This window comes from Pristiophorus japonicus, chromosome 18 (assembly GCF_044704955.1).
Source record: "Pristiophorus japonicus isolate sPriJap1 chromosome 18, sPriJap1.hap1, whole genome shotgun sequence".
Taxonomy (NCBI): Eukaryota; Metazoa; Chordata; class Chondrichthyes; family Pristiophoridae; genus Pristiophorus; species Pristiophorus japonicus.
In genome coordinates this window covers 52,463,227-52,490,411 of record NC_091994.1, presented here as the reverse complement: position 1 = coordinate 52,490,411, position 27,185 = coordinate 52,463,227, and the positions used below count along the sequence as shown (strand labels likewise).

Sequence of the window (27,185 nt, the reverse complement as noted above, 5' to 3'; positions counted from 1 at the left end):
CAGTAGAAACCTCGTGGGAAAAACGAAATGGCATCTTAAAAGGGAAATGTACCCGGGAGTCTTAAAGGGGCCTTACACCATTGGCGGTCGCCACAAAGAGACTTTTGTGAGGGCAAGAGTGAGTCAAAATGATTACTGTGATTTGTATGATGGCATGATTTATGACAAGAGTTAATATTTTGATGCTAAAGTGATTACTGTGATTAAAATGATTGAGATGATTGGTGAAAAGAGTTAATATCACAATGCACAGTTAAAAGGGTTAATGGATCTGTGACTAACATGACTAATGGATTAATGCGATTTCTGATTTTATGTGATTTATGCAACTGTTCAGCGGCTGCAGACAAGCCGCAAAAGGCACCTATTTTCTGAGAACAGAGGCAACGCATTAGTTGCGATACCCTGTCTCAGCGCAGCCCATTACCTCGGGCAAAAAGCGGCTGTATGCCTCCACCACACCTCACCCAGTGGAGCTGGGATTAAATAACTGTTCAGTGTACCTGCAACCTTTTGATATAACTCTTCAACGCATAAAACTGTACTGTCTATGTGTACCTGCTTTCCACTGGAGATTATGTTTGTGTACTTGTATCACCCATGTAAGGACTGCAAATAACACATGCTTGCACCGGATCGCAAATATAATCTCTACATGGGGGGGAAGAGGGAAGTGGATGGTCATGGGCTCACACTCACAAATCAACCAGAACGAACAAGGCCGAGGTTACCGGCAATTTGCTTTTGGAACTGGGGGGGGGGGGTGAGGGGGCTGGGGGGGGAGTGAGATGTTATGTATTGTCCATGTACATTAAATGTATAGTTACAATGGTGCGCCACAAGGGGCACTGTGGTGGGAGACCCGAAGGTACCTGCGAGACAGAGTATAAAAGGCTGCCCACCACACCTGAGGGACACTCTGGAGTTACACAATAAAGGACCAAGGTCACAGAAGTTACAACAACACCAGACTGTGTGGAGTCAGTGATTTGAGTGCTACATACATCACAGTGGGGAGAGAGGATCCTGTGGGGAAAGAGGGTCCTGTGGGGAGAGACCGGATCCTGTGGGAGAGAGGATCCTGTGGGGAGAGAGGGTCCTGTGGGGAGAGACCGGATCCTGTGGGAGAGAGGATCCTGTGGGGAGAGAGGATCCTGTGGGGAGAGACCGGATCCTGTGGGAGAGAGGATCCTGTGGGGAGAGACCGGATCCTGTGGGAGAGAGGATCCTATGGGGAGAGAGTATCCTGTGGGGAAAGAGGGTCCTGTGGGGAGAGATCGGATCCTGTGGGGAGAGAGGGTCCTGTGGGAGAGAGGATCCTGTGGGGAGAGACTGAATCCTGTGGGAGAGAGGATCCTGTGGGGAGAGAGGATCCTGTGGAGAGAGACCAGATCCTGTGGGTGAGAGGATCCTGTGGGGAGAGACCGGATCCTGTGGAAGAGAGGATCCTGTGGGGAGAGAGGATCCCGTGGGAGAGAGGATCCTGTGGGGGGAGACCAGATCCTGTGGGTGAGAGGATCCTGTAGGGAGAGACCAGATCCTGTGGGAGAGGGGATCCTGTGGGGAGAGAGGATCCTGTGGGAAGAGACTGGATCCTGTGGGAGAGAAGATCCTGTGGGGAGAGAGGATCCTGTGGGGAGAGATCAGATCCTGTGGGTGAGAGGATCCTGTGGGGAGAGACCGGATTCTGTGGGAGGGAGGATCCTGTGGGGAGAGGATCCCGTGGGAGAGAGGATCCTGTGGGAGAGAGGATCCTGTGGGGAGAGACCGGATCCCGTGGGAGAGAGGATCCTGTGGGGAGAGAGGATCCTGTGGGAGAGAGGATCCTGTGGGGATAGACCAGATCCTGTGGGAGAGAGGATCCTGTGGGGAGAGACCGGATCCTGTGGGAGAGAGGATCCTGTGGGAGAGAGGATCCTGTGGGGAGAGACCGGATCCTGTGGGAGAGAGGATCCTGTGGGAGAGAGGATCCTGTGGGGAGAGACCGGATCCTGTGGGAGAGAGGATCCTGTGGGGAGAGACCAGATCCTGTGGGGAGAGACCAGATCCTGTGGGAGAGAGAATCCTGTGGGGAGAGACCAGATCCTGTGGGAGAGAGGATCCTGTGGGAGAGAGGATCCTGTGGGGAGAGACCAGATCCTGTGGGGAGAGAGGATCCTGTGGGGAGAGACCAGATCCTGTGGGGAGAGAGGATCCTGTGGGAGAGAGGATCCTGTGGGGAGAGACCAGATCCTGTGGGGAGAGAGGATCCTGTGGGAGAGAGGATCCTGTGGGGAGAGAGGATCCTGTGGGGAGAGACCGGATCCTGTGGGGAGAGAGGATCCTGTGGGGAGAGCCCGTCCACCTTCAGGACTGGGCATCGTTATCGTGCCACCAGCCAGCTGCCTGCTCGGTAAGGTGCCCGTTACCAGCTCCGAGCCAGGGCAATGTTGACAGGCCTGGTGGGGGCCTGGCGGGGTTGGGGGGTGGCGGCGCTTGGTGGAGCCTGAGGGGTGGGGGGCTGGAGGGGGGCCTGGGGCGACAGAGCCTGCAGTATTCATGTGGAAATCTTCACCCCACCGGAAAAAAACTCACTTACCTCTTTAGGGTCTATTGTCTTTTTTGTCTAGCAATTCCTATGTTCCTATTAGGGCAGGTGACCACAAGCTTGGTCAAAGAGGTTGGCTTTAAAGAGCATCTCAAAGGAGGAGAGAGCGGCAGAAAGACAGAGAAGTTCAGGCAGGGAGTTCTAGAGCTTGGGGCCCAGGTAGCTGAAGGCACGGCCAGCAATGGTTGAGCGATTATAATCAGGGATACTGAAGAGGCCAGACATCTCGGGGGGAGGGGGAGGGGGGGGGGGGGCGGGGGTTGTGAGGCTGGAGGTTGTGAGGCTGGAGGAGATTACGGAGATAGGGAGGGGCGAGGCCATGGAGGGATTTGAAAACAAGAATGAGAATTTTAATGTTGATTTGTTGGCGGACCGGGAGCCAGAGTAGATCAGCGAGCACAGGGGTGAGGGGTGAGTGGGACTCGGTGCGAGTTAGGACACGGGGCAGCCGAGTTTTGGATGCGCTTAAATTTGTGGAAGGTGGGAGGCCGGCCTGGAATAGTCGAAACTCAAGATGACAGCAGCATGGATGAGGGTTTCGGCAGCAGATGAGCTGAGGCAGGGGCGGAGACAAGCGACGTTAAGGAGGTGGAAATAGGTGGCCTTTATGATGGAGAGGATACGGGGTCGGAAATAACATTAACAAAGGGTATTTTTATGGATTTTAGGAATTGTGGCCAATTCTACTGCTAGGGCTACTCTCTTTTATTTTTAAGCCATTTTTTTCCATCATCCCCACTTGGATCCTCTTGCCCCGAGAGCAGGACCATCCTCAAGCTGATAATCAGACTCCTCCCTGTCCTGTGGGGGCATTTCCTGGGCACACTTTGGCTGTTGCCAACCCAGCATTGCCCGGGATTCTCTCAGGCACCATTGCAGGAGACCCAGGAGAAACAGTCCTTATATGCACAGTTTGTACGTGCACCATGCCCTGACTGCTGTGGCTTGTAGCCAATCAGCATCGGCGGTGGTGGGGGAGAGAGTCACTGCGGAGTGCAGTGTGTGTCATCATCATCATCATCATAGGCAGTCCCTCGGAATCGAGGAAGACTTGCTTCCAATCTAAAAGTGAGTTCTCAGATGACTGAACAGTCCAATACGGGAATTACAGTCCCTGTCACAGATGGGACAGACAGTGGTTGAGGGAAGGAGTGGGTGGGACTGGTTTGCCGCACGCTCTTTCCGCTGCCTGCGCTTGATTTCTGCATGCTCTTGGCGACGAGACTCGAGGTGCTCAGCGCCCTCCCAGATGCACTTCCTCCACTTAGGGTGGTCTTTGGTCAGGGACTCCCAGGTGTCGGTGGGGATGTCGCACTTTATCAGGGAGGCTTGGAGGGTGTCCTTGTAACGTTTCCTCTGCCCACTTTTGGCTCGTTTGCCGTGTAGCAGTTCCGAGTAGAGCGCTTGCTTACGTGTGTGCAAGGATGGAGGGGGAGAGTCACTGCGGAGTGCAGTGTGTGCGCGAGGGTGGGGGTGGGGGGGGGGTGGATCTATAAATCCATTTAATGTGTGAGCATTCGACAGAAATCACATGAACTGAGTATTACACAGTAAGACAAAGAAAATAAACAACGCCCTGATTAAGTGACCCTTTCTTGAGAACTGTTTGTGTTTGAGTTGCAATGTGGGAGTTGGTGAGTTTGTGAGGCAGAAGTTAAATTCAAAACCGTGATTGGGCCACGTGGCACAAGCGGGGATTAAACATTGCAAGAATTCCTGCTCCAAATAAATTCGGCCGCCTGTGGGTGACACGGTTTTTCACTCAACTTTATTTTTCTACCAACTCTGCTTCCACCAAACTTGACAATCTGAGCTTTCCTCCCGGATTTCCGGACTCTCCCACAATGAACGGTTGCTCTTCTGGGAACTGCCGCCAGCGAGCCAAGACTTTGTGTTCGGAGATCATGGGACTTCGTGCCTGCTGGCCTGAGCCATCTCGCTGAGTGCTGAGTGCTTTGAAGTGTTGCTGCTCAATGGCACTCTCTGCTGGTATCGGTTGATTGGGCATTCATATGCAAATTGACTGATTGCAGAAACTCGTTTTTCCAGTTTTGCTGGCTCTGGCCTTCGGCTGTGCGACGTCTTCAGCAACCCTGCAGACGGAGCACCGCTCAGATATACCTGGTCGTGACCAGATGGGTCCATCCGTTCCTGAATAGACTTCCTGTTTGTGTCCCACACGCTCAAGGTCAGATCCACCGACGTCACGCCGGTGTTCTTCTCTGACCACTGCCTCCTACTGGCCGGCTGTCGCCCACAGGAAAACCAGAAAGTTGGCAGAGGAATATGGAAGCTGAACGTGAAACTGTTGACTCTGGAAAACGTCGAGGAACTCAAGAGGGATTACAAAGGTTGGAGAACCGTAAAACCCCTCTGCGATTCCCCGATGCACTGGTGGGAAACAATCAAGACGAACATCAAGAGGTTCTTCATCCTCAAAGGTGTTCAGGAGGCGAGAGGAAGACAGAGGGAATTGTCCCAACTCCAGACGAATATGCAAAACCTGCTCCTGCTGCAGTCGATGGGTATCGATGTCGCGGAGGAACTCGAAGAGGTGAAGGGCCAGCAAGCCTCGCTCTTTGCCTCGGAGTCCTCCAAGATCATCTTCCACTCCAGAGTCCGCTCCGTCGAGCAGGACGAGACGTGTTCGCACTTCTTCTTCCAAAAGGTACACAGGGGGAGCTCTGTGATCACCAGCCTAAAGGAAGAAGACGGTTCTGTGACGTCTTCGCAGTCTGACATGCTGAGGATCAGCAAATCCTTCTATGCCAGGCTGTACGACGTCAAGCCCACAGACCGCGCGGCCTCCCAGTCTTTCCTGTCGTCTATTTCGGAGGTCTTAGACGACAGCGAGCGGGAGAGTCTGGACCACCCGCTAACTCTGGACGAGCTGACAAAGGCCGTCCGGTCCTTCGAGACGAATAAAACTCCCGGAAGCGACGGCTTACCGGTCGAGTTGTATTCGGCTCTGTGGGACTGGATGGGCCCAGACCTGCTGGAAGTATACGAGGGTATGCTTCTGGCCGGCAGCATGTCAAAATCGCCGAGGAAAGGCATATTCACCCTCATTTACAAGCAGAAGGGGTAGAGGGAGGAAATCAAAAACTGCCGGCCCATTTCACTGCTCAATGTGGACTACAAGATCCTGTCAAAGGTCATCGCCAACAGGGTCAAGTCTGCTCTTGAGCTGGTGATTCACCCTGCGCTGTCCCCGGCAGGAAGATCTCTGGTAGCCTTGCGCTACTCAGGGATACGATTGCCTATGTGCGGGACAGGAGGGTGGACACCTGCTTAATCAGCTTAGACCAGGAGAAAGCCTTTGACAGGATATCGCACACGTAACTGATGGACGTGCTCTCCAAAATGGGGTTTGGGGAGGGTATCCGCAATTGGGTCCAACTGCTCTACACAGACATCAGTAGTGCAGTTATAATCAACGGGTGGGAAACTCAAAGCTTTCCAATCAGATCTGGAGTCAGGCAAGGCTGTCCCCTCTCCTCTGTCTTGTTTGTGTGTTGTATCGAGCCCTTTGCCGAGTCCATCAGGAAGGATGCGGGCATTAGAGGGGTGACGATCCCAGGCAGCAGAGGCGCTCAGGTCAAGACCTCCCTGTACATGGACGACGTCACCGTCTTTTGCTCGGATCCGCAGTCGGTCCACAGATTGCTCACAATCTGCAACCAGTTTGAACTGGCCTCGGGAGCGAAGGTCAGTCGCAGCAAAAGCGAGGCCATACTCTTTGGCAACTGGACTGACCGATCCTCCATTCCCTTCACCGTTAAGCCAGATTTCCTGAATGTGTTGGGAATATGGTTCGGAGCGGACGGGGCGTGTGCCAAAAACTGGGAAGAACGTATCGCCAAAGTGAAGCAGAAACTGGGATGGTGGAAGCTGCGCTTCCTCTCCATTGCAGGAAAGAACCTGGTCATCAGGAGTGAGGTGCTCTCGGGGTTGCTGCACGTGGCACAGGTCTGGCCCATCTCTCGCTCCTGTGCCGCGGCAGTTACCCGGACCGTCTTCCACTTTGTCTGGAGGTCCAAAATGGAACGTGTCCGCAGAGACACAATGTACAAATCTCTGGACAATGGAGGAAAGGATGTTCCGAACGTGGCCCTCATCCTGATGGCCACCTTTGTGTGCGGCTGCATCAAGCTGTGCACAGACCCCCGGTACGCAAACACCAAGTGTCACTACGTGCTGAGGTTCTACCTGTCCCCTTTGTTGCGAAGGATGGGCCTGGCCATGCTGCCGTGAAACGCCCCCACCAGCTGGACCATGCCTGCCCACCTGTCCTTCGTGGAAATGTTCTTCAGAAAAAACCCCTTTGACCACAAGGCCATAAAACAGTGGTCAGCACATAACATCCTGGACGCCCTACGAAAGGAGAGGGTGGACCCTGTCAGGTGGTTCCCTGAGCGGACTGTCGAACTCGTTTGGCTGAACGTCTCATCGCCAGAGCTGTCACACAAGCACCAAGACGTAGCTTGGTTGGCGGTGAGGAGGGCCTTACCCGTCAGAGCGTTCATGCACAGCCGACATCTCAGCAGCACGGCACGGTGCCCCCGAGCCGGCTGCGGGGCGGACGAGACTGTCATCCATCTCCTTCAGGATTGCCCCTTTGCAAGGCAGGTTTGGAAAGAGATGCAGTGGTTTCTGTCGAGGTTCATCCCGAGCAGCTCCGTAACACAGGACTCTGTGCTCTACGGGCTGTTCCCAGGGACACACACCGAGACAGACATCACCTGCTGCTGGAGAGCCATCAACTCGGTCAAAGACGCTCTTTGGTCTTGCCGAAACTTGCTGGTCTTCCAGAGCAAGGAGATGTCCACGTCCGCATGTTGCAGACTGGCTCAATCCAAGATCCAGGAGTACGTTCTAAGGGACGCACTAAAAACTGGTGCAGTCGCCGCAAAGGCACGGTAGGGAAGGGCCACAGTTTAAAGCCCTTCTGCCATGGTAAACCCGGGGGCAGGAATCAGTACAAAACTCCCCTCGGGCCGTACTTGTAACTTCTTTTTTGTGTACATGGAGCACCATGATCTGTAAACACCTATGTAGTGCCATGTACAATGCAAGATCTGTTTCATGATGCACGTTGGAAAGGAAAAGTGTAAATGTACTGTCACCCATTCCGTGTAGTGTATAGTGACACATGTAATGTAATTTGTTGAATGTACTACAATGTATCCCGTATTGTACTGAATTGTACTTGAACTGAAAAGCAAGGAAATGTATCGAACGGAACTGCCGTCAGCACCCAAATGTAGTGTATGGGATTGCTGACCGCAGCTAAATGTACTGAACTGCTTCTGAATGTACTGTACAAATTTTTATATGAATAAAGTATATTTTGAAATAAAAATTTTTTTAAAAATCTCGTTCACTTGTGAAGGATGGGTCTGGCCACGCTGCCGCAAAACACCCCCACCAGCTGGACCATGCCTGTCCACCTGGCCTTCGTGGAAATGTTTTTCAAGAAAAAAACCCCTTTGACCACAAGGCCATAAAGCAGTGGTCGGCACTTAAGGTCCTGGATGCCCTACGAAAGGAGAGGGTGGACCCTATCGGACGGTTCCCCGAGCAGACTGTCAAACTCGTCTGGCAGAATGTCTCATCGCCAGAACTTTCACACAAGCACCAAGATGTAGCTTGGTTGGCGGTGAGGAGGGTCCTAACCGTCAGATCCTTCATGCACAGCCGGGGTTTCAGAGACACGGCACTCTGCCCCCGAGTTGGCTGTGGTGGGGACGAGACAGTCATCCATCTCCTTTGGGACTGCCCCTTTGCAAGGCAGGTTTGGAAAGAGATGCAGTGGTTTCTGTCGAGGTTCATCCCAAGCAGCTCCGTAACACAGGACTCTGTGCTCTACGGGCTGTTCCCAGGGACACACACCGAGACAGACATCATCTGCTGCTGGAGAGCCATCAACTCGGTGAAAGACGCACTTTGGTCTTGCCGAAATTTGCTGGTCTTCCAGAGCAAGGAGATATCCACGTCTGCGTGTTGCAGACTGGCTCAATCCAAGTTCCAGGAGTACGTTCTGAGGGACGCACTAAAAATTGGTGCAGTCGCCGCAAAGGCACGGTGGGGAAGAGCCACAGTTTAAAGCCCTTCCGTCACGGTAAACCCAGGGACTGGAATCAGTATAAAACTCCCCCCGGGCTGTACTTGTAAACCCTTGTATACATCGAGCACCATGATCTGAAAACACGTATGTAGTACCATGTATAATGCAAGTTCAGCAACTGTTTAGTAATGTATGTTGTAAAGAAATGTAACTGTACCCTCACCCATTCCGTGTACCGTATAGTGCCACATGTAACGTAATTTAATGTCTGTATTACAATGTATCCTGGATTGTACTGAATTGTACCCTGTAATGTAAAGTAAGCAAATGGATTGAATGGAACTGCCGTCAGCATCCAAATGTATTGTATGGAATTGCTGACCACATCCAAATGTACTGAACTGCCTTCCAATGTATCGTGCAAATTTTTATATGAATAAAGTATATATTTTGAAATTTAAAAAAGATCTCGCTCACTGATTCCTGCCTTCGCCATCCTATCTGCCCACCGAGGCTGCCTGAGCCTCTCTGCCATTGTCCGCCTCCCCTGCCCTGCCCTGTGAACTCACGCTTCCAGCAAAGTTACGGCTCGGAGCGTGACCAGTCGCGGGAAAATCCCTTGCTTGAGAATGTCAAACTCTGCTCTCTCAGATCTGTGTCCGAACCAGTCCAGCCAGCAACATTGGCCATTCAGGATCAGAAGAGCAGGCTGAGGAAGGGAAGCGGAGGATGTGTCCATTAAATGTGGCCTGGTCTCCAGTGATTGAAGGAGGGAAGGACGAAGAGAAGGAAAGAAAAGAAAGGCTTGCATTTCCATAGTGCCTTGCACCACCACCGGACGCCCCAAAGCGATTCACAGCCAATTAATTTTTTGTCATGCAGTCACTGTTGTGATGTAGGAAACACGGCAGCCAAGTTGCGCACAGCAAGCTCCCACATACAACGATGAAGTTTAATGCCTCGTCAGAACGACAGCATTTTATGTGTCAATGGTCGATCGAGTTTCCTGGACAGCCACGGCCCCCACTATGCACACTGGGCCCGATATTAACTCTCGCCGGTGTGACAGGGAGAAGGGATAATTTCAGGCCAATGGATAGAGCTGAATAAATTAATGTTGTCTAAAACAGTCAATGTTTCCAGAGCAATGTTTTAATCTTGCCCAAATAACAATGAATGTCATGGTGATCGGATACTGATGCATAGCCTCTGCTGGTTTAACCAGAAACTCAACCAACAACTCCTGGAAATCGCCATCAAATCTCAAAGGCATTTTCATCTGGATTCCAGAGTGTGACTGACCCCACCCCCGGAACAGTCTGTTATGTATGTAATAATTCGATAGACTGAATACTGTAAACTCACTCAGGTGCAAACCTGGCTCAACTTTATTCAGGCCCAAAGTGCCCATATTACATGGTGGCTTGCTTTATATACCTGGCCTGCACACGTGTGCGTACAGCCCAATGACCTCCGACAGTGGCGCCTCCTGGTGGGTAGTAACCCCAAGCATACATACATGACACAGTCGGACAACAGGCATACTGAGATTTCGACACAGACTTTGTGAACTGCACTCGCCAAGTCACACACCATCCTGACTTAGACAAAAATCATTGTTCCCTCATCATCGCAGAGTCAAAATCCTGGAACTCCCTCCCCAACAGCATTGTGGGAGCACCTTCACCACACGGACTGCAACGGTTCAAGAAGGCGGCTCACCACCATCTTCTCCGGGGCAATTAGGGATGGGCAATAAATGCCGGCCTTGCCAGCGATGCCCACATCCCGTGAATGAATTAAAAAGCCACGAGCAAATGAGGGTTCCCAAACAGCTAGTCCAGGCAGCACTCACCTATATCGTCCTGATGATAGATGAGGGAATGGATGTCAGGATTCTCTCCCTCAACATGTCGCTCAATGGGCTCGACATAGTATCTGCCCTTCTGTGTCTGAATAAAACCTTCAAATCGGCCATCTATGATCGATCCATGGCAATAGGAACCTCTCTCACCTGTGTATAGAAAATAATCATCTTAGTCAAGCAAGCCCTGCTGCTTCTTGTTGTGTTTCAGCAGTGAGCCGAGACAGCAGTGAACTTTAATCCTTATTAATTCCTGTCCATCGGGTCCTGTTCGCATCTGAAATTGCTCACAATCATTCTGGAATGTAAAGATAAGCCCAGACTTCTAACCTCCGCTGCTAACTGTCTCTTTACACCCTCTCCCCAGTCTCCAACCTCACCTCCAACATTAAGTGTGAGGAGCTCATTGACTTCTTTGTCTCTAAGAGTGAGACCATCCGTTCAGCCGCCTCTGCCCCTTCCCTTCCTTCCCCAGCCCACCGGGCTAAACTTCCTCTAAGGATCCCCCTGTCCTAGCCCTGAACTCACATCTTTCTCCAGTTTCTCTCCGATCTCCCCTCATGACCTTTCCGAGCTCATCCTGTCCGTGGGACCCACTCCCGGCTCCCTCGACCCTATTCCCACCAAACTGCTGACCACCCAACTTCCTTTTCTGGCTCCCATGTTAGCCGACATTGTTAATGGTTCCCTCCCCTCAGGTACTGTCCCCCTCTCCCTCAAATCTGCCCTCATCACCCTCTCCTCAAAAAATCAACACTCAACCCCTCCGTCCTTGCAAATTACTGCCCCGTCTCCAACCTCCCTTTCCTCTCCAAAGTCCTTGAACATTTTGTCGGTTCCCAAATCCGTGTCCATCTTTCCCACAATTCCATGTTTAAATCCCTCTAATCTGGATTCCACGCCTGCCACAGTACCCAAACTGCTCTCATCACAGTCACAAATGATATCCTTGGTTGATTACTCCATCCTCCTCCAGCGCCTCTCCACCATTATCCAGCTGGGTGGGACTGCACTCGCCTGGTTCCATTCTTATCTGTCTAATCGTAGCCAGAGAATCACCTGCAACGGCTTCTCTTCCCGCTCCGCATCGTTACCCCTGGTGTCCCCCAAGGATCTATCCTTGGTCCCCTCCTATTTCTCAACTACATGTTGCCCCTCGGCGATATCATCCGAAAACACAGCGTCAGTTTCCACATGTACGCTGACGACACCCGGCTCTACCTCACCACCACTTCTCTCGACCCCTCCGCGGTCTCTAAATTGTCAGACTGCTTGTCCGACATCCAGCTCTGGATGAGCAGAAATTTTCTCCAATTGAATATTAGGAGGACAGAAGACATTATTTTCGGTCCCACCACAAACTCCATTCCCTAGCCACTGACTCCATCCCTCTGCCCAACTATTGTCTGAGGATGTTTGCAACCTTGGTGTCATATTTGACCCCGAAATGAGCTTTTGACTACATATCCGCAGCATAACTAAGACCGCCTACTTCCACCTCTGTAACATCACCCGTCTCCACCCTGGTCTCAGTTCGTCCGCTGCTGAAGCCCTCATCCATGCCTTTGTTACCTCTAGACTTGACTGTTCCAATGCACTCCTGGCTGGCCTCCCACATTCTACCCTACGTAAACTAGAGGTAATCCAAAACTCAGCTGCCTGTATTCTAACTTGCACCAAGTCCCGCTCATCCATCACCCTTGTAGCTCGCTGACCTACATTGGCTTCCGTTTAAGCAACGCAACAATTTCAAAATTCTCATCCTTGTGTTCAAGTCCCTCCATGGCCTCGCCCCTCCCTATCTCTGTAATCTCCTCCAGCCCCTTAACCCTCCAAGATGTCTGCGCTCCTCTAATTCTGCCCTCTTGAGCATCACTAATTATAATCACTCAACCATCAGTGGCTGTGCCTTCTGTTGCCTGGGCCCCAAGCTCTGGAACTCCCTCCCTAAACCTCTTCGCCTCTTTACCTCTCTTTCCTCCTTCAAGACGCTCCTTAAAACCTATCTCTTTGACCAAGCTTTGGGTCACCTGCCCTAATTTCTACTTATGTGGCTCGGTGTCAATTTTTTAATCTCATAACACTCCTGTGAAGCGCTTTAGGATGTTTCACGACATTAAAGGCACTATATAAATACAAGTTGTTGTTGTCGTCTAATTTTAAAGATTGTCCTAATACTCATCACTCACTCCACACATATTGCTTTGTGTCACATAGAAAGAAATACTTGCATTTACAGTACATGGAATGACATCGAGAGTACGACACAGACACAGGCCATTCGGCCGAACCGCTCCACACCAGCCTTCCCCCACCCCTCGTCATCTCCTCCCGTCAGTATCTCCTTCCAGTCCTTGCTCCTTCATGTGTTTCTCTAGCTTTCTCTTAAATGCATCGAGCACCTTTCATGACCTCAGGATGTTTCAAAACGCTTCACAGCCAATAAAGTAATTTTGAAGTGAGGTTTTTTCAGTAAATGCAGCTGCCAATTTGTGCACAGCAAGACTCCATAAACAGCATTTTGGTGAGGTTCGTTGAGGGATAAATATTGTCAGGCCACTGAGAGAATTTTATGAGCACTTGAACAAGCAGAAGGCACTTTGCTTTAATGTCTCTTCTGAACAGCGGTACCTCTGACAGTGCGGCACTCCTCAGTGCTGCATTGGATTAGATTATGAGCTCAGTCTCTAGAGTAGGACTTCAACTCATGACTTTCTGATTCAAGGCAAGAATGCTACCAGCCTGACACAACAGAGACCATACACTCCACACAGCTCCCCATGTAACACTCTCAGTGTGCATTAAACTTCTATGTCACTGAACATCTTGGGGGGCAAATTCGGGCCGTTTGCCCCTCCCGTTAGCGCCCCGGGTAACCAGTAGCGCCCCGGGCCGCTGCATTGGTGATGACAACGCCCTCACTCTGCGCCCTCACCCAATTTTGCCCCTGAGCGAAAATTGCAGTGGCGCCCCGTGTGGCTACCGTGGGCAATGCAGGGCCAGCTCCGCCCAGCGTGAACCGAACGGTAGGCTGCTCACCGGGCAGACATTAACGGGAAAGTGCGGCACCGAAAACTTAAAAAATGACCGACTTACTGGTGGCGGCCGTCTTCAGTGCAGATGGTGGGGTCCGTGCCGCCATCTTGTTGTCACGGCACCCCGCTCCCTGGTAGTCCTGCGGTGGCCCCTTCTCCCTCCTGCACAGTCGCCAACTTGGCCCCTCCCCTTTAGTGGAAGGGGAGGGCCCTATCTTCCTGCCAGCATTACGTGCCCCTTGGCGTAGCGCTGGAAAATTTGCGTCCTGCTTCCGCCCACGAGAGGAAGTGCAGCTCCAGATTTGCCTTCCATTTCCTCTTGGGGGAGGTAAGCACAATTTACCTGGAGGGGTGGGGCTTCTCCGCCTGGTGCAGGAACATAAGAACGTAAAAAATGGCCCCTCGAGCTTGCTCCGCCATTTAATAAGATGATGGTTGATCTGATCATGGACTCAGCTCCACTTCCCTGCACGCTCCCCATAACCTTATCACTCAAAAATCTGCCTAGCTCCGCCTTAAATATGTTCAAGTGTGGCCAGTGCTTCAATGCTGGGGATGTTGGCCTGATCAAAGACATTAATATTGGTGCGTCTGCCCTCCCAGGGGATTTGTAGAATCTTGCGGTGACATTGTTGGTGGTATTTCTCCAGCGACTTCAGTCTACTGTACGTGGTCCATGTTTCTGAGCCATATAGGAGGGCGGGTATTACTACAGCCCTGTAGACCATGAGCTTGGTGGCAGTTTTGAGTGCCTGGTCTTCAAACACTCTCTTCCTCAGGCGGCCAAAGGCTGCACTGGCACACTGACCACATTCGATCAGCTCCGCTGGGCAGGCCACATAATTCGTATGCCAGACACGAAACTCCCAAAGCAAGCGCTCTACTCGGAACTCCTTCACGGCAAACAAGCCAAAGCTGAGCAGCAGAAACGTTACAAGGACACCCTCAAAGCCTCCCTGATAAAGTGCGGCATCCCCACTGACACCTGGGAGACCCTGGCCAAAGACCGCCCTAAATGGAGGAAGTGCATCAGGGAGGGCGCTGAGCACCTCGAGTCTCGTCGCCAAGAGCATGCAGAAATCAAGCGCAGGCAGCGGAAAGAGCGTGCGGCAAACCGGTCCCACCCACCCCTTCCCTCAACGACTGTCTGTCCCACCTGTGACAGGGACTGTCGTTCCCATATTGGACTGTTCAGCCATCTAAGGACTCATTTTTTAGAGTGGAAGCAAGTCTTCCTCGATTCCGAGGGACTGCCAATGATGATGAAATATAATCAATGACCCAGCCTCCTCAGCTCTCTGGGGCAGAGAATTCCATAGATTTACAACCCTCTGAGAGAAGAAATTCCTCCTCATCTCAGTTTTAAATGGGCGGCCCCTTATTCTGAGACTAGTTTCTCCTATGAGTGGAAATATCCTCTCTGCATCCACCTTGTTGAGTCCCCTCATTATCTTATATGTTTCGATAAGTTCACCTCTCATTCTTCTGAACTCCAATGAGTATAGGCCCAACCTACTCAACCTATCTTCATAAGTCAACACCCTCATCTCCGGAATCAATCTCGTGAACCTTCTCTGAACAGCCTCCAATGCAAGTATATCCTTCCTTAAATACGGAGACCAAAACTGTACGCAATACTCCAGGTGTGGCCTCACTTGTACAGTTGTAGCAGGACCTCTTGGCTTTTATACTCTATCCCCCTTGCAATAAAGGCCAACATTCCATTTGCCTTCCTGATTACTTGCTGTACCTGCATACTAACTTTTTGTGTTTCATGCACAAGGACCCCAGGTCCCTCTGTACTGCAGCACTTTGCAATTTTTCTCCATTTAAATTATAATTTGCTTTTCTATTTTTTCTGCCAAAGTGGATAACTTCACATTTTCCCACATTATACTCCATCTGCCAAATTTTTGCCCACTCACTTAGCCTGTCTATATCCCTTTGCAGATTTTTTGTGTCCTCCTCACAATTTGCTTTCCCACCCATCTTTGTATCATCAGCAAACTTGGCTACATTACACTCAGTCCCTTCATCCAACTCAGTAATATAGATTGTAAATAGTGGAGGACCCAGCACCGATCCCTGCCGTACCCCACTGGTCACCATTTGCCAATCGGAAAATGACCTATTTACCCCGACGCTCTGTTTTCTGTTAGTTAGCCAATCCTCTATCCATGCTAATATATTACCCCTAACCCCGTGAACTTTTATCTTGTGCAGTAAACTCTTATGTGGCACGTTATCGAATGCCTTCTGGAAATCCAAATACACCACATCCACTGGCTCCCCCTTTAACCACCACCGTGCTCGTTACATCCTCAAAGAACTCCAGCAAATTTGTCAAACATGATTTCCCTTTCATAAAACCTTGCTGACTCTGCTTGATTGAATTATGTTTTTCCAAATGTCCTGCTACTGCTTCCTTAATAATGGACTCCAGCATTTTCCCAACCACAGATGTTAGGCTAACTGGTCTATAGTTTCCTGCTTTCTGTCTGCCTCCTTTTTCAAATAGTGACGTTACATTTGCGGTTTTCCAAACCGCTGGGACCACCCCAGAATTCTGGTATTTTGGTAGATTACAACCAATGCATCCACTATCTCTGCAGCCACTTCTTTTAGGACCCTAGGATATAAGCCATCAGGTCCAGGGGACTTGTCCACCTTTAGCCCCATTATTTTACCGAGTACTACTTCTTTAGTGATAGTGATTGTAATAAGTTCCTCCCTCCTTATAGTCCCACCTCGTGGCTGTTACCCATCCCCCCCCCCACTCCCCGGGGCACTGCACGATTCCCCCCCCCACAGTCTTTGACCCCCCTCTAGGTCTCTCTGTTCATCCACACTATTCATTGGGCTGGACTTTTGGCTTTTGTGATTTTTGGAGGTAATGGCAGCGGGGTAGTCCTGATACCACCTGGAAAAGTTTGCACCCTTGTCTGCAAAATTCTGCAAAGAATGATCGGGGACGCTATAGCGTTGCACAAGGAAGTTTCTGCGCCCCAGCTGAAAATCGCGGCGTTAAAAAAGGTCGCCATTTTGTGCATGCGCAGACATGTTTCGATTTTCCGAGGCGCACTCGGAACTTTCGGGCGCTGCAGTTACCTGCGCGCCTGCGCGGATGACCCCGCCCACTTCAGACACAGCGGGAGAGAGGGCGCAGCCAGAGGGCAGGCAGCGCACACGCCAGAAGATTCTATGCAGAGGCTGCGGAGGCCTCTGTACAGGCCGCTGGGAGGAGGTGGCCTGCACTCCCTCCAGTTGGGGGAGGGAGGCCGTTGCCCAGAATATTTAAGAGAATATGGCGGGAGATCGCACGGGAGGTGTCAGCAGCAGACACGGTGGCCAGAACTGGCACACAATGCCGCAAGAAGTTCAACGACCTCACGAGGGTCGTCAGGGTGAGTGCCCGTCACATTTATCCAGCCCTGCCATGCTGCCAAGACCAATGTTTCACACAATGCTAAGTCTTTGATAGAGCTGCCCCTTCTCAATGTACTGCAGGTTGTGGTGTGGGTTGTAGAATGCAGCAGAAAGCTGATGGCTCAATTCTCCAGCCATTGCCTCTGCATTCAGGATGTACCTAACCTCGTGCACCCTAACCATTGTCAAGCCTCCTTGGTACTGATATCCATTTCACAAACATCACCCTAAGCCGCTTTGCTACCTGCCTCTCATCTCCTCCCAATCTTTGGCAAACCTCAGTCACCAGCCCCACCGATTGAATGACGACATTTGCACATCTACCCAGTGGCAGCTATTGAACTATGGAAAGAATATGTAAAGTCCTTACTCTACAGCATGAAACCACACGAGGCACACTCTGGGGACAAGGTCACTCCGTGACCTTAACTCTTTATTTCAGGACTCCAGAAGTGATGATCCTGCGTGGGACCTCCTTTTTTATACCTGTGTGGTCAGGTAAGGAGTGTCTCCCACAAGTTCACCCCTTGTGGTCAAGGTGTGCATCTCGATTGAGTGTATACAGTAATACAGTGGTGTTACATTGTGGTTACAAACATGACATCACCTTCCCCCCCAAAGTCTTATTGGGATCATAGGTTTAGTCTTTCAGGTGGTCTACGCTCCCTCGTGGAGTGCCACAGTTGGTGCTCTGGTTGTTGGACATTGACCTGAGTGTCTGTCACCTGTGGTGATTCCGGCCTGTCTGGGCTGACCGCAGGGACTGTGCATTCTTCTGATTGCTCTTGTTGCTCGTTCACCGGCGGTGTGGTGAGCTCCATCTCATGGTCTTCTTCAGGTACCTCAGTGTCGATGCTGAACCTTTTTTTTACTTGTTCCAGATGCTTGCGGCATATCTGACCATTGTTGAGTTTTACCACGATGACCCTATTCCCCTCTTTGTCAATTACAGTGCCCTCAAGCCATTTGGGCCCCATGGCATGATTGAGGACGAATACAGGATCATTTATTTCTATACATCTCCCCCTCGAATTACGGTCATGGTACTTGTTTTGTGACTTGCGCTTGCCCTCAACTATGTCGGTCAGGACTGGGTGAATGAGGGACAACCGAGTTTTTGAGTGTCCGCTTCATTAGTAGCTCTGCGGGCGTGAGTGCGGTCGGGATCTATAGGCCAGCAGGAGGCGCGATAGGCGGCATTGTAGGGAGGGTCCCTGAATCCTGAGCATACCTTGCTTAATAATTTGGACCGCACGTTCCGCCTGGCCATTGGAGGCCGGCTTGAACAGCGCAGTTCTGACGTGGTTGATGCCATTGCCCAACATGAACTCCCGGAATTCATAGCTTGTGAAACATGGGCCATTATCACTAACCAGGATGTCCGGCAAGCCATGGGTTGCAAAGATCGCACGTAGGCTTTCCACGGTGGTGGATGTCGTGCATGAATTCAGAATGATGCACTCGATCCATTTCGAGTACGCATCTACTACGATAAGGAACATCTTTCCCATGAACGGGCCCGCGTAGTCAACATGAATGCGTGACCACGGCTTGGTGGGCCAGGGCCACGGGCTGAGCAGAGCCTCCCTGGGGGCACTACCTAGCTGGGCTCACGTCGTGAACCTGCGAACACAGTGTTCCAGGTCTGAATCGATACCAGGCCGCCAAACGTGTGACCGGGCAATGGCCTTCATCAGCACAATGCCTGGGTGCTCGCTGTGGAGTTCCCTGATGAATGCCTCCCTGCCCTTCTGGGGCATAACTACCCAGCTGCCCCATAGTAGGCAGTCGGCTTGGATGGAGAGCTCATCCATCCGTCTGTGGAACGGTCTGACCTCCTCAGGGCATGCTCCATGTGCGGGTGCCCAATCCCCAGTCAGGACACATTTCTTAATCAGGGATAGGAGGGGATCTCTGTCCAGATTTTGATCTGGCGGGCTGTGATGGGGGAGCCTGCGCTGTCAAAGGCATCGACAGCCATGACCATCTCAGCGCTTTGCTCCGCTGCCCCCTCAATGGTGGCCAGTGGAAGCCTGCTGAGCGCGTCAGCGCAATTTTCAGTGCCGGCCCTGTGCCGGATGGAGTAGTCATAGGCAGCCAGTGTGAGAGCCCATCACTGTATGTGAGCTGATGCGTTGGCATTGACCGCTTTGCTGTCTGACAACAGGGATGTTAATGGCTTGTGGTCCATCTCTAATTCAAACTTCCTACCAAAGAGGTACTGATGCATTTTTTTTACACCATAGACACATGCGAGCGCTTCCTTTTCGACCTTCCCATATCCACGTTCTGCTTGAGAGAGCGACCTGGAGGCATAAGCCACAGGTTGTAGTTGACCCTCAGCATTGTCCTGCTGCAACACGCACCCAACCCCATAGGAACCAATGTCAGAACCAATTTTTTACAGGGGTCGTACAGGGTCAACAACTTGTTTGAACAGAGTAGGTTTTGCACCCGATCAAAAGCCCGTTCCTGACAGTCCCCCCAAAACCAATCGCAACCCTTACGCAGGAGCACGTGTAGCGGCTCCAACAATGTGCTCAAGTTCGGCAGAAAGTTCCCGAAATAGTTCAACAGTCCCAGGAATGAACGCAACTCCGATGTGTCTCAGGGCCTGGGTGCTCGTCGATTCGCCTCTGTTTTGGATTCGGTGGGCCGAATCCCATCTGCAGCAACCCTCCTGCCCAGAAACTCAACCTCGGGAGCTAAGAACACACATTTAGACTTCTTGAGTCGCAGGCCTACCCGGTCCAGTCAGCGTAGCACCTCCTCCAGGTTGTGGAGGTGTCCCGGTGTCTCGACCCGTGATGAGGATGTCGTCCTGGAATACGATCATTCCAGGAATAGTTTTAAGCAGGCTTTCCATGTTACGTTGAAAAATTGCGGCCGCTGATCGAATGCCAAACAGGCACCTGTTGTAAGCGAACAGTCCCTTGTGCGTGGTGATGGTGGTCAGTAGTTTGGATACATCGGCCAGTTCCTGGGTCATGTAGGCTGAAGTGAGGTCCTACTTGGTGAACAGCTTGCCGCCTGCCAGCGTGGCGAAGAGGTCCTCCGCTCTTGGGAGCGGGTATTGGTCTTGTAGGGACACCCGATTGATGGTGGCCTTGAAGTCGCCACAGATCCTGACAGAGCCATCCGCTTTTAGAACGGGAACGATGGGGCTCGCCCAGTCGCTGAATTCAACAGGCAAGATGATGCCCTCTCTCAACAGCCGGTCCAATTCACTCCGATCTTTTCCCGCATCACATACGGCACCGCTCTGGCTTTGTGGTGCACTGGCCTGGCGTCCGGGGTGATGTATATCACTACTTTAGTGCCTTTGAAAGTTCCGACGCCAGGTTGGAATAGAGAGTCGAATTGTTATAGAACTTGTGAGCACGAACTTCGCTCCACAGATGACATTGCGTGAACATCTCCCCATTTCCAGTTCATCTCGGCTAACCAGCTCCTTCCCAACAGTGCGGGACCATTGCCCGGGACAATCCAGAGTGGCAGCCGATTCACTAACCCATTGTGTGTGACAGCCAACATTACACTGCCTAGCACCGGAATGATTTCTTTGGTGTAAGTCCATAATTGTGTCTCAATACGTTCTAATTTGGGTCTACTGGCTTTGAGCGGCCATAGCTTCTCAAATTGCTGAATGCCCATGAGTGACTGGTCCCAGTGTCCAGCTCCATGCATACTGGGATACCGTTTAATAAAACCCTCATCATCATTGGTGGCGTTTTGGTGTATGAGCTGTGAATATTCGCCACATGGACCCACTGAACCTCGGCGTCCATCGATTTGCCCCAAAAGTCATCCTGCCTCACAGAACCCTCTTCTGGTCCATCCGCCTCTTTTATTAGTCTGGTTGCAGACTTCCTACACATTCAAGCTAAATAGCCACTGAGATTGCAGTTTCTGCAGACAAACTATTGGAATCTGCAAGATCTAGCTGAATGTTTTCCCCCACACCTCCAGCATGAGTTAAAGTTTCCAGTGTTGGGAACAAAGGGACTATGGCCACGAATTCCGCGCTGACTGTCCCTTTGACTGCTCTTAAGTATTAGTGGGTGTCAATGGCCCCATCCCGGGCCGCATTGTCCACTGTGATGGCGTGAATGTCCGTTCAGCCTGCCATTGTCTCTGTTGCAGTCCTACTCTGGGGTCTATTGCTGCCTGGAGAGTGTCGGACTGCCCCTGCCTGCCTGCGGGGCTCTGAGTCGCATTGATGATGTTGACTCCCTGATCCATCGCCGCGTTGGAGGCAGAATTGCGCGCGTATATTATTTTCGTCTCTTCCTCCCCCGCCATGAAAGTTTGAGCTAGCAACGCCGCCGCTTCCAAGGTCAAATACATGGTCTCAATTAATTTGAGGAAGATTCCCGCATGATCGATGCCCTCGATAAATAAGTCCCTTAGCATCTCCCCCCTGCAGGCGTCTGTGAACTTAGAGACTGGCCAAACGGCGGAGGTCCGTTACGAAGTCCGGTATGCTCTGTCCTTCACGACGTCGGTGGGTGTAGAATCTGTGTCGGGCCATATGTATGCTCCTCGATCAATTTGGTAAGTTCTTCAAAGGTTTTGTCCGCCGGCTTTTCGGGTGCTAGTAAGTCCTTCATGAGCGCGTAAGCCTTTGGTCCGCAGCTGGTCAGGAGATGAGCCCTTCGCTTGTCGGCCGCTGCATCCCCCAGCCATTCTTTCCTAACGAAGCTTTGCTGAAGCCTCTCAACAAAATCGTCTCAGTCTTCCCCAACATAGTACCGTTCCTCTGTGCTATCGGTGGCCATTCTCGTGGGTCGTGAATTCCTGTTTCTCGTAGCCAATGTAAAGTCCTTGCATGAAACCACACGAGGCACACTCTGGGGACAAGGTCACTCCGTGATTTATTTCCCTGATCTTAACGATAACGTCGAAAACAGACGTCAACATCAGCAGTGGTATCATGAAGTGATGACCCTGCGTGGGACCTCCCTTTATATACCTGAGTGATCAGGTAAGAAGTGTCTCCCACAAGTTCATTCCTTGTGGTCAAGGTGTGCATCTAGATTGAGTGTATACAGTAATACAGTGGTGTTACATTGTGGTTACAAACATGACACCCCAGTGGCAGCTATTAAACGATGGAAGGTATATGTGGCACAACAGGAGATGGACCCATACTGAAACTTTCTTCTTGTTCTTATTGCAGGCCAAGCTCTCCCACAACAGACGGGAGCAACGATGTACCGGAGGTGGACAGTCGGAGCTGCTGGAGCTCACTAAGGGGGAGCAGCAAGTCTCGGCCCTCATGGGCACCCCAGTTCGTGCAGTTGCTGGGGCGATGCCGAGCCCCCTTCAGACAGTGAGGGTATGTAAATGGAACACGCGGCATGTTGCGTATGCAATAACTTAATAGGCTTAGTACCGTGAACTCAATCAGGTGCGACCTGACTCTACTTTATTAGCTCTCAAAGTGAGGATTAAACATGGAGACTTTCTTTATATACAAGGGCTGCACGTGTGTCTGTGGCCCAATGACCTCCGACAGTCATTCCCTCTGGTGGCAGGTAAATACCAGGCATACATACATTACATTACTCCCCCCCAAGATTTTGGTATCAGTCCTATTTACAAATTGAGACGGTATGGAGCTTTCCGCTCCCTAGTTGATTGTCTCAGTTCAATTCCAGATCTGGATGAACTCTCCGAGTCATTCATGACTTGAGGCTGGGTAGCCGATCTAATGGGAGTGGCAGTGTCCATGTCAGGGATTGAAGGTCCAGATTAATTGACAACAGCAGGGTCTTCTGATGGCTGAATATGAATCGGTTGGTCATTGATGGTGTCTTCTTCAAGCTGTTCCGGTTCGTCTGTGCACCACAATTTCGTCTGATCAATGTGCCTCTTGCATGTTTACCCATTAGTGAGCCTGACAATATGCACCCTGTGCCCTCCTTGGCCATAACAATGCCAGTGAACCACTTGGGGCCTTGACCATAATTTAGCACATACGCAGGATAGAGATGTCGCGTGACACGGCAGTGCGATCATGATACCAGTGCTGATGTTGACGTCTGTTTTCAACGTGATCGTTAAGATCAGGGTGGACAAGCAAGAGCCTGGTCTTGAAACCTCTCTTCATCAACAGTTCAGCGGGGGGGACCCCGGTAAGCATGTGGGGTCTCGTCCTGTAACTAAGCAGTATAGAAACATAGAATAATAGAAAATAGTTGCAGGAGTAGGCCATTCGGCCCTTCGAGCCTGCACTACCATTCAATAAGATCATGACTAATCTTTCACCTCAGTACCCCTTTGCTGCTTTCTCTCCATACCCCTTGATCCCCTTAGCCGTAAGGGCCATATCTAACTCTCTCTTGAATATATCCAATGAACTGGCATCAACAACTCTCTGCGGTAGGGAATTCCACAGGTTAACAACTCTCTGAGTGAAGAAATTTCTCCTCATCTCAGTCCTAAATGGCTTACCCCTTATCCTTAGATTGTGTCCCCTGGTTCTGGACTTCCCCAACATCGGGAACATTCTTCCTGCATCTAACCTGTCCAGTCCCGTCAGAATTTTATATGTTTCTATGAGATCCCCTCTCATCCTTCTAAACTCCAGTGAATACAGGCCCAGTCGATCCAGTCTCTCCTCATATGTCAGTCCTGCCATCCCTGGAATCAGTCTGGTGAACCTTCGCTGCACTTCCTCAATAGCAAGAACGTCCTTCCTCAGATTAAGAGACCAAAACTGAACACAATATTCCAGGTGAGGCCTCACTAAGGCCCTGTACAACTGCAGTAAGACCTCCCTGCTCCTCTACTCAAATCCCCTAGCTATAAAGGCCAACATACCATTTGCCTTCTTCACCACCTGCTGTGGTGAAGAAGGCAACTTTCAATGACTGATGTACCATGACACCCAGGTCTCGTTGCACCTCCCTTTTTCCTAATCTGCCGCCATTCAGATAATATTCTGCCTTCGTGTTTTTGCCACCAAAGTGGATAACCTCACATTTATCCACATTATACTGCATCTGCCATGCATTTGCCCACTCACCTAACCTGTCCAAGTTACCCTGCAGCCTCTTAGCGTCCCCTTCACAGCTCACTCCGCCACCCAGTTTAGTGTCATCTGCAAACTTGGAGATATTACATTCAATTCCTTCATCTAAATCATTGATGTATATTGTAAATAGCTGGGGTCCCAGCACTGAGCCCTGCAGCACCCCACTAGTCACTGCCTGCCATTCTGAAAAGGACCCATTTATCCCGACTCTCTGCTTCCTGTCTGCCAACCAGTTCTCTATCTACGTCAGTACATTACTCCTAATACTATGTGCTTTAATTTTGCACACCAATCTCTTGTGTGGGACCTTGTCAAAAGCCTTTTGAAAGTCCAAATACACCACATCCACAGGTTCTCCCTTGTCCACTCTACCAGTTATATCCTCAAAAAATTCTACAAGATTATTTGTCAAGCACGATTTCCCTTTCATAAATCCATGCTGACTTGGACCGATCCTGTCACTGCTTTCCAAATGCTATTTCATCTTTAATAATTGATTCCAACATTTTCCCCACTACTGATGTCAGGCTAACCGGTCTATAATTACCCATTTTCTCTCTCCCTCCTTTCTTAAAAAGTGATGTTACATTAGCTACCCTCCAGTCTATAGGAACTGATCCAGAGTCGATAGACTGTTGGAAAATGATCAGCAATGCATCCATTATTTCTAGGGCCACTTCCTTAAGACTATCAGGCCCCGGGGATTTATCGGCCTTCAATCCCATCAATTTCCCTAACACAATTTCCCACCTAATAAGGATTTCCTTCAGTTCCTCCTTCTCACTAGACCCTCGCTCCCCTAGTATTTCCGGAAGGTTATTTGTGTCTTCCTTCATGAAGACAGAACCAAAGTATTTGTTTAACTGGTCCGCCATTTCTTTGTTCCCCATTATAAATTCACCTGAATCTGACTGCAAGGGACCTACGTTTGTCTTCACTAATCTTTTTCTCTTCACATATCTATAAAAGCTTTTGCAGTCAGTTTTTATGTTCCCAGCAAGCTTCCTCTCATACTCTATTTTCCCCCTCCTAATTAAACCCTTTGTCCTCCTTTGCTGAATTCTAAATTTCTCCCAGTCCCCAGGTTTGCTGCTTTTTCTGGTCAATTTATATGCCTCTTCCTTGGATTTAACACTATCCTTAATTTCCCTTGTTAGCCATGGTTGAGCCACCTTTCCCGTTTTATTTTTACTCCAGACAGGGATGTACAATTGTTGAAATTCATCCATGTGATCTTTAAATGTTTGCCATTGCCTATCCACCGTCAACCCTTTAAGTATCACTCGCCAATCTATTCTAGCCAATTCATGTCTCATACAATCGAAGTTACCTTTTCTTACGTTCAGGACCCTAGTCTCTGAATTAACTGTGCCACTCTCCATCTTAATAAAGAATTCTACCATATTATGGTCACTCTTCCCCAAGGGGCCTTGCACAACAAGATTGCTAATTAGTCCTTTCTCATTACACATCACCCAGTCTAGGATGGCCAGCCCTCTAATTAGTTCCTCGACATATTGGTCTAAAAAACCATCCCTAATACACTCCAGGAAATCCTCCTCCACCGCATTGCTACCAGTTTGGTTAGCCCAATCAATATGTAGATTAAAGTCGCCCATGATAACTGCTGTACCTTTATTGCACGCATCCCTAATTTCTTGTTTGATGCTGTCCCCAACCTCACTACTACTGTTGGTGTCTGTACACAACTCCCACTAGCGTTTTCTGCCCCTTGGTATTCCGTAGCTCCACCCATACCGATTCCACATCATCCAGGCTAATGTCCTTGCGTGATAATCGAGTGCAAAGAACCGTGAGCTATGCGTTTCAGGCTCTGCTTGATGTTATGGATGGCCCACTCCGCTTGAGCATTGGACGCGGGTCTGAATGGTGCTGACCATACGTACTCGATACCATTGAGTCTCATAAACTCTTGAAACTCCAAACTCGTGAAGCATGATCTGTTGTCGCTCACAATGATGTCGGGCAGATCATGAGTGTAGATCATGGCATGAAGGCTCTCAATGGTGGCTGTGGATGTGCTGGATGACATGATTACACATTATATCCATTTAGAATACGCATCCACCACCACCAAAAACATTTTGCCCAGGAAAGGACCCGCATAGTCGATGTGGATCCTCGACCATGGTTTGGATGGCCACGGCCACAGACTTAGCGGAGATTCCACTGGTGCATTGCTTAACTGCATGCAAATGTTGCACTGATGCACACATGACTCCAAATCAGAGTCAATGCCAGACCACCAAACGTGAGACCTGGCAATGGCCTTCCTCATCACAATACTGGGATGGGTACTGTGTAAATCCCGTACAAATCTCTCCCTGCCTTTCTTGGGCATAACAACCAGAATGGCAGGCAGTGACTTGTGGGGTGCCGCAGGGTTCAGTGCTGGGACCCCGGCTATTTACAATATACATTAATGATTTAGGCGAAGGAATTGAATGTAATATCTCCAAATTCGTAGATGACACTAAGCTGGGTGGCAGTGCAAGCTGCGAGGACGATGCTAGGAGGCTGCAGGTTAGGTGAGTGGGCAAATGCATGGCTGCTGCAGTATAATGTGGATAAGTGTGAGGTTATCCATTTTGGTGGCAAAAACAGGAAGGCAGATTATTATCTGAATGGTGACAGATTAGTAAAAGGGGAGGTGCAACTAAACCTGGGTGAGATGGTACAGCAGTCATTGAAGGTAGGCATGCAGGTACAGCAGGCGGTGAAGGCGGCAAATGGCACGCTGGCCTTCATAGCGAGGGGATTTGAGTAGAGGAGCAGGGAGGTCTTACTGCAGTTGTACAGGGCCTTGGTGAGACCTCACCTTGAATATTGTGTTCAGTTTTGGTCCCTTAATCTGAGGAAGGACATTCTTGCTATTAAGGGAGTGCAGCAAAGGTTCACCAGACTGATTCCCGGGATGGCAGGACTGATATATGAAGAAAGACTGGATCGACTAGGCTTATATTCACTGGAATTTAGTAGAATGAGAGGGGATCTCATAGAAACATATAAAATTCTGCCGGGATTGGACAGGTTAGATGCAGAAAGAATGTCCCCGATGTTGAAGAAGTCCAGAACCAGGGGTCACAGTCTAAGGATAAGGGGTAAGCCATTTAGGACCGAGATGAGGAGAAACATCTTCACTCAGA

The 27,185-nt window shown here is 50.4% G+C and overlaps 1 protein-coding gene across 1 annotated transcript in view; it reads right to left on the bottom strand.

The window, feature by feature from the left end:
* The window catches only part of LOC139229037 (disintegrin and metalloproteinase domain-containing protein 10), a 224,241-nt gene that overhangs the window by 127,722 nt on the left and 69,334 nt on the right, over positions 1-27,185 (bottom strand). The window contains exon 4 of the mRNA XM_070860697.1: positions 10,510-10,668. Coding sequence (XP_070716798.1) covers positions 10,510-10,668 — 159 coding nt within the window. The remainder of the gene's footprint in view (positions 1-10,509; positions 10,669-27,185) is intronic.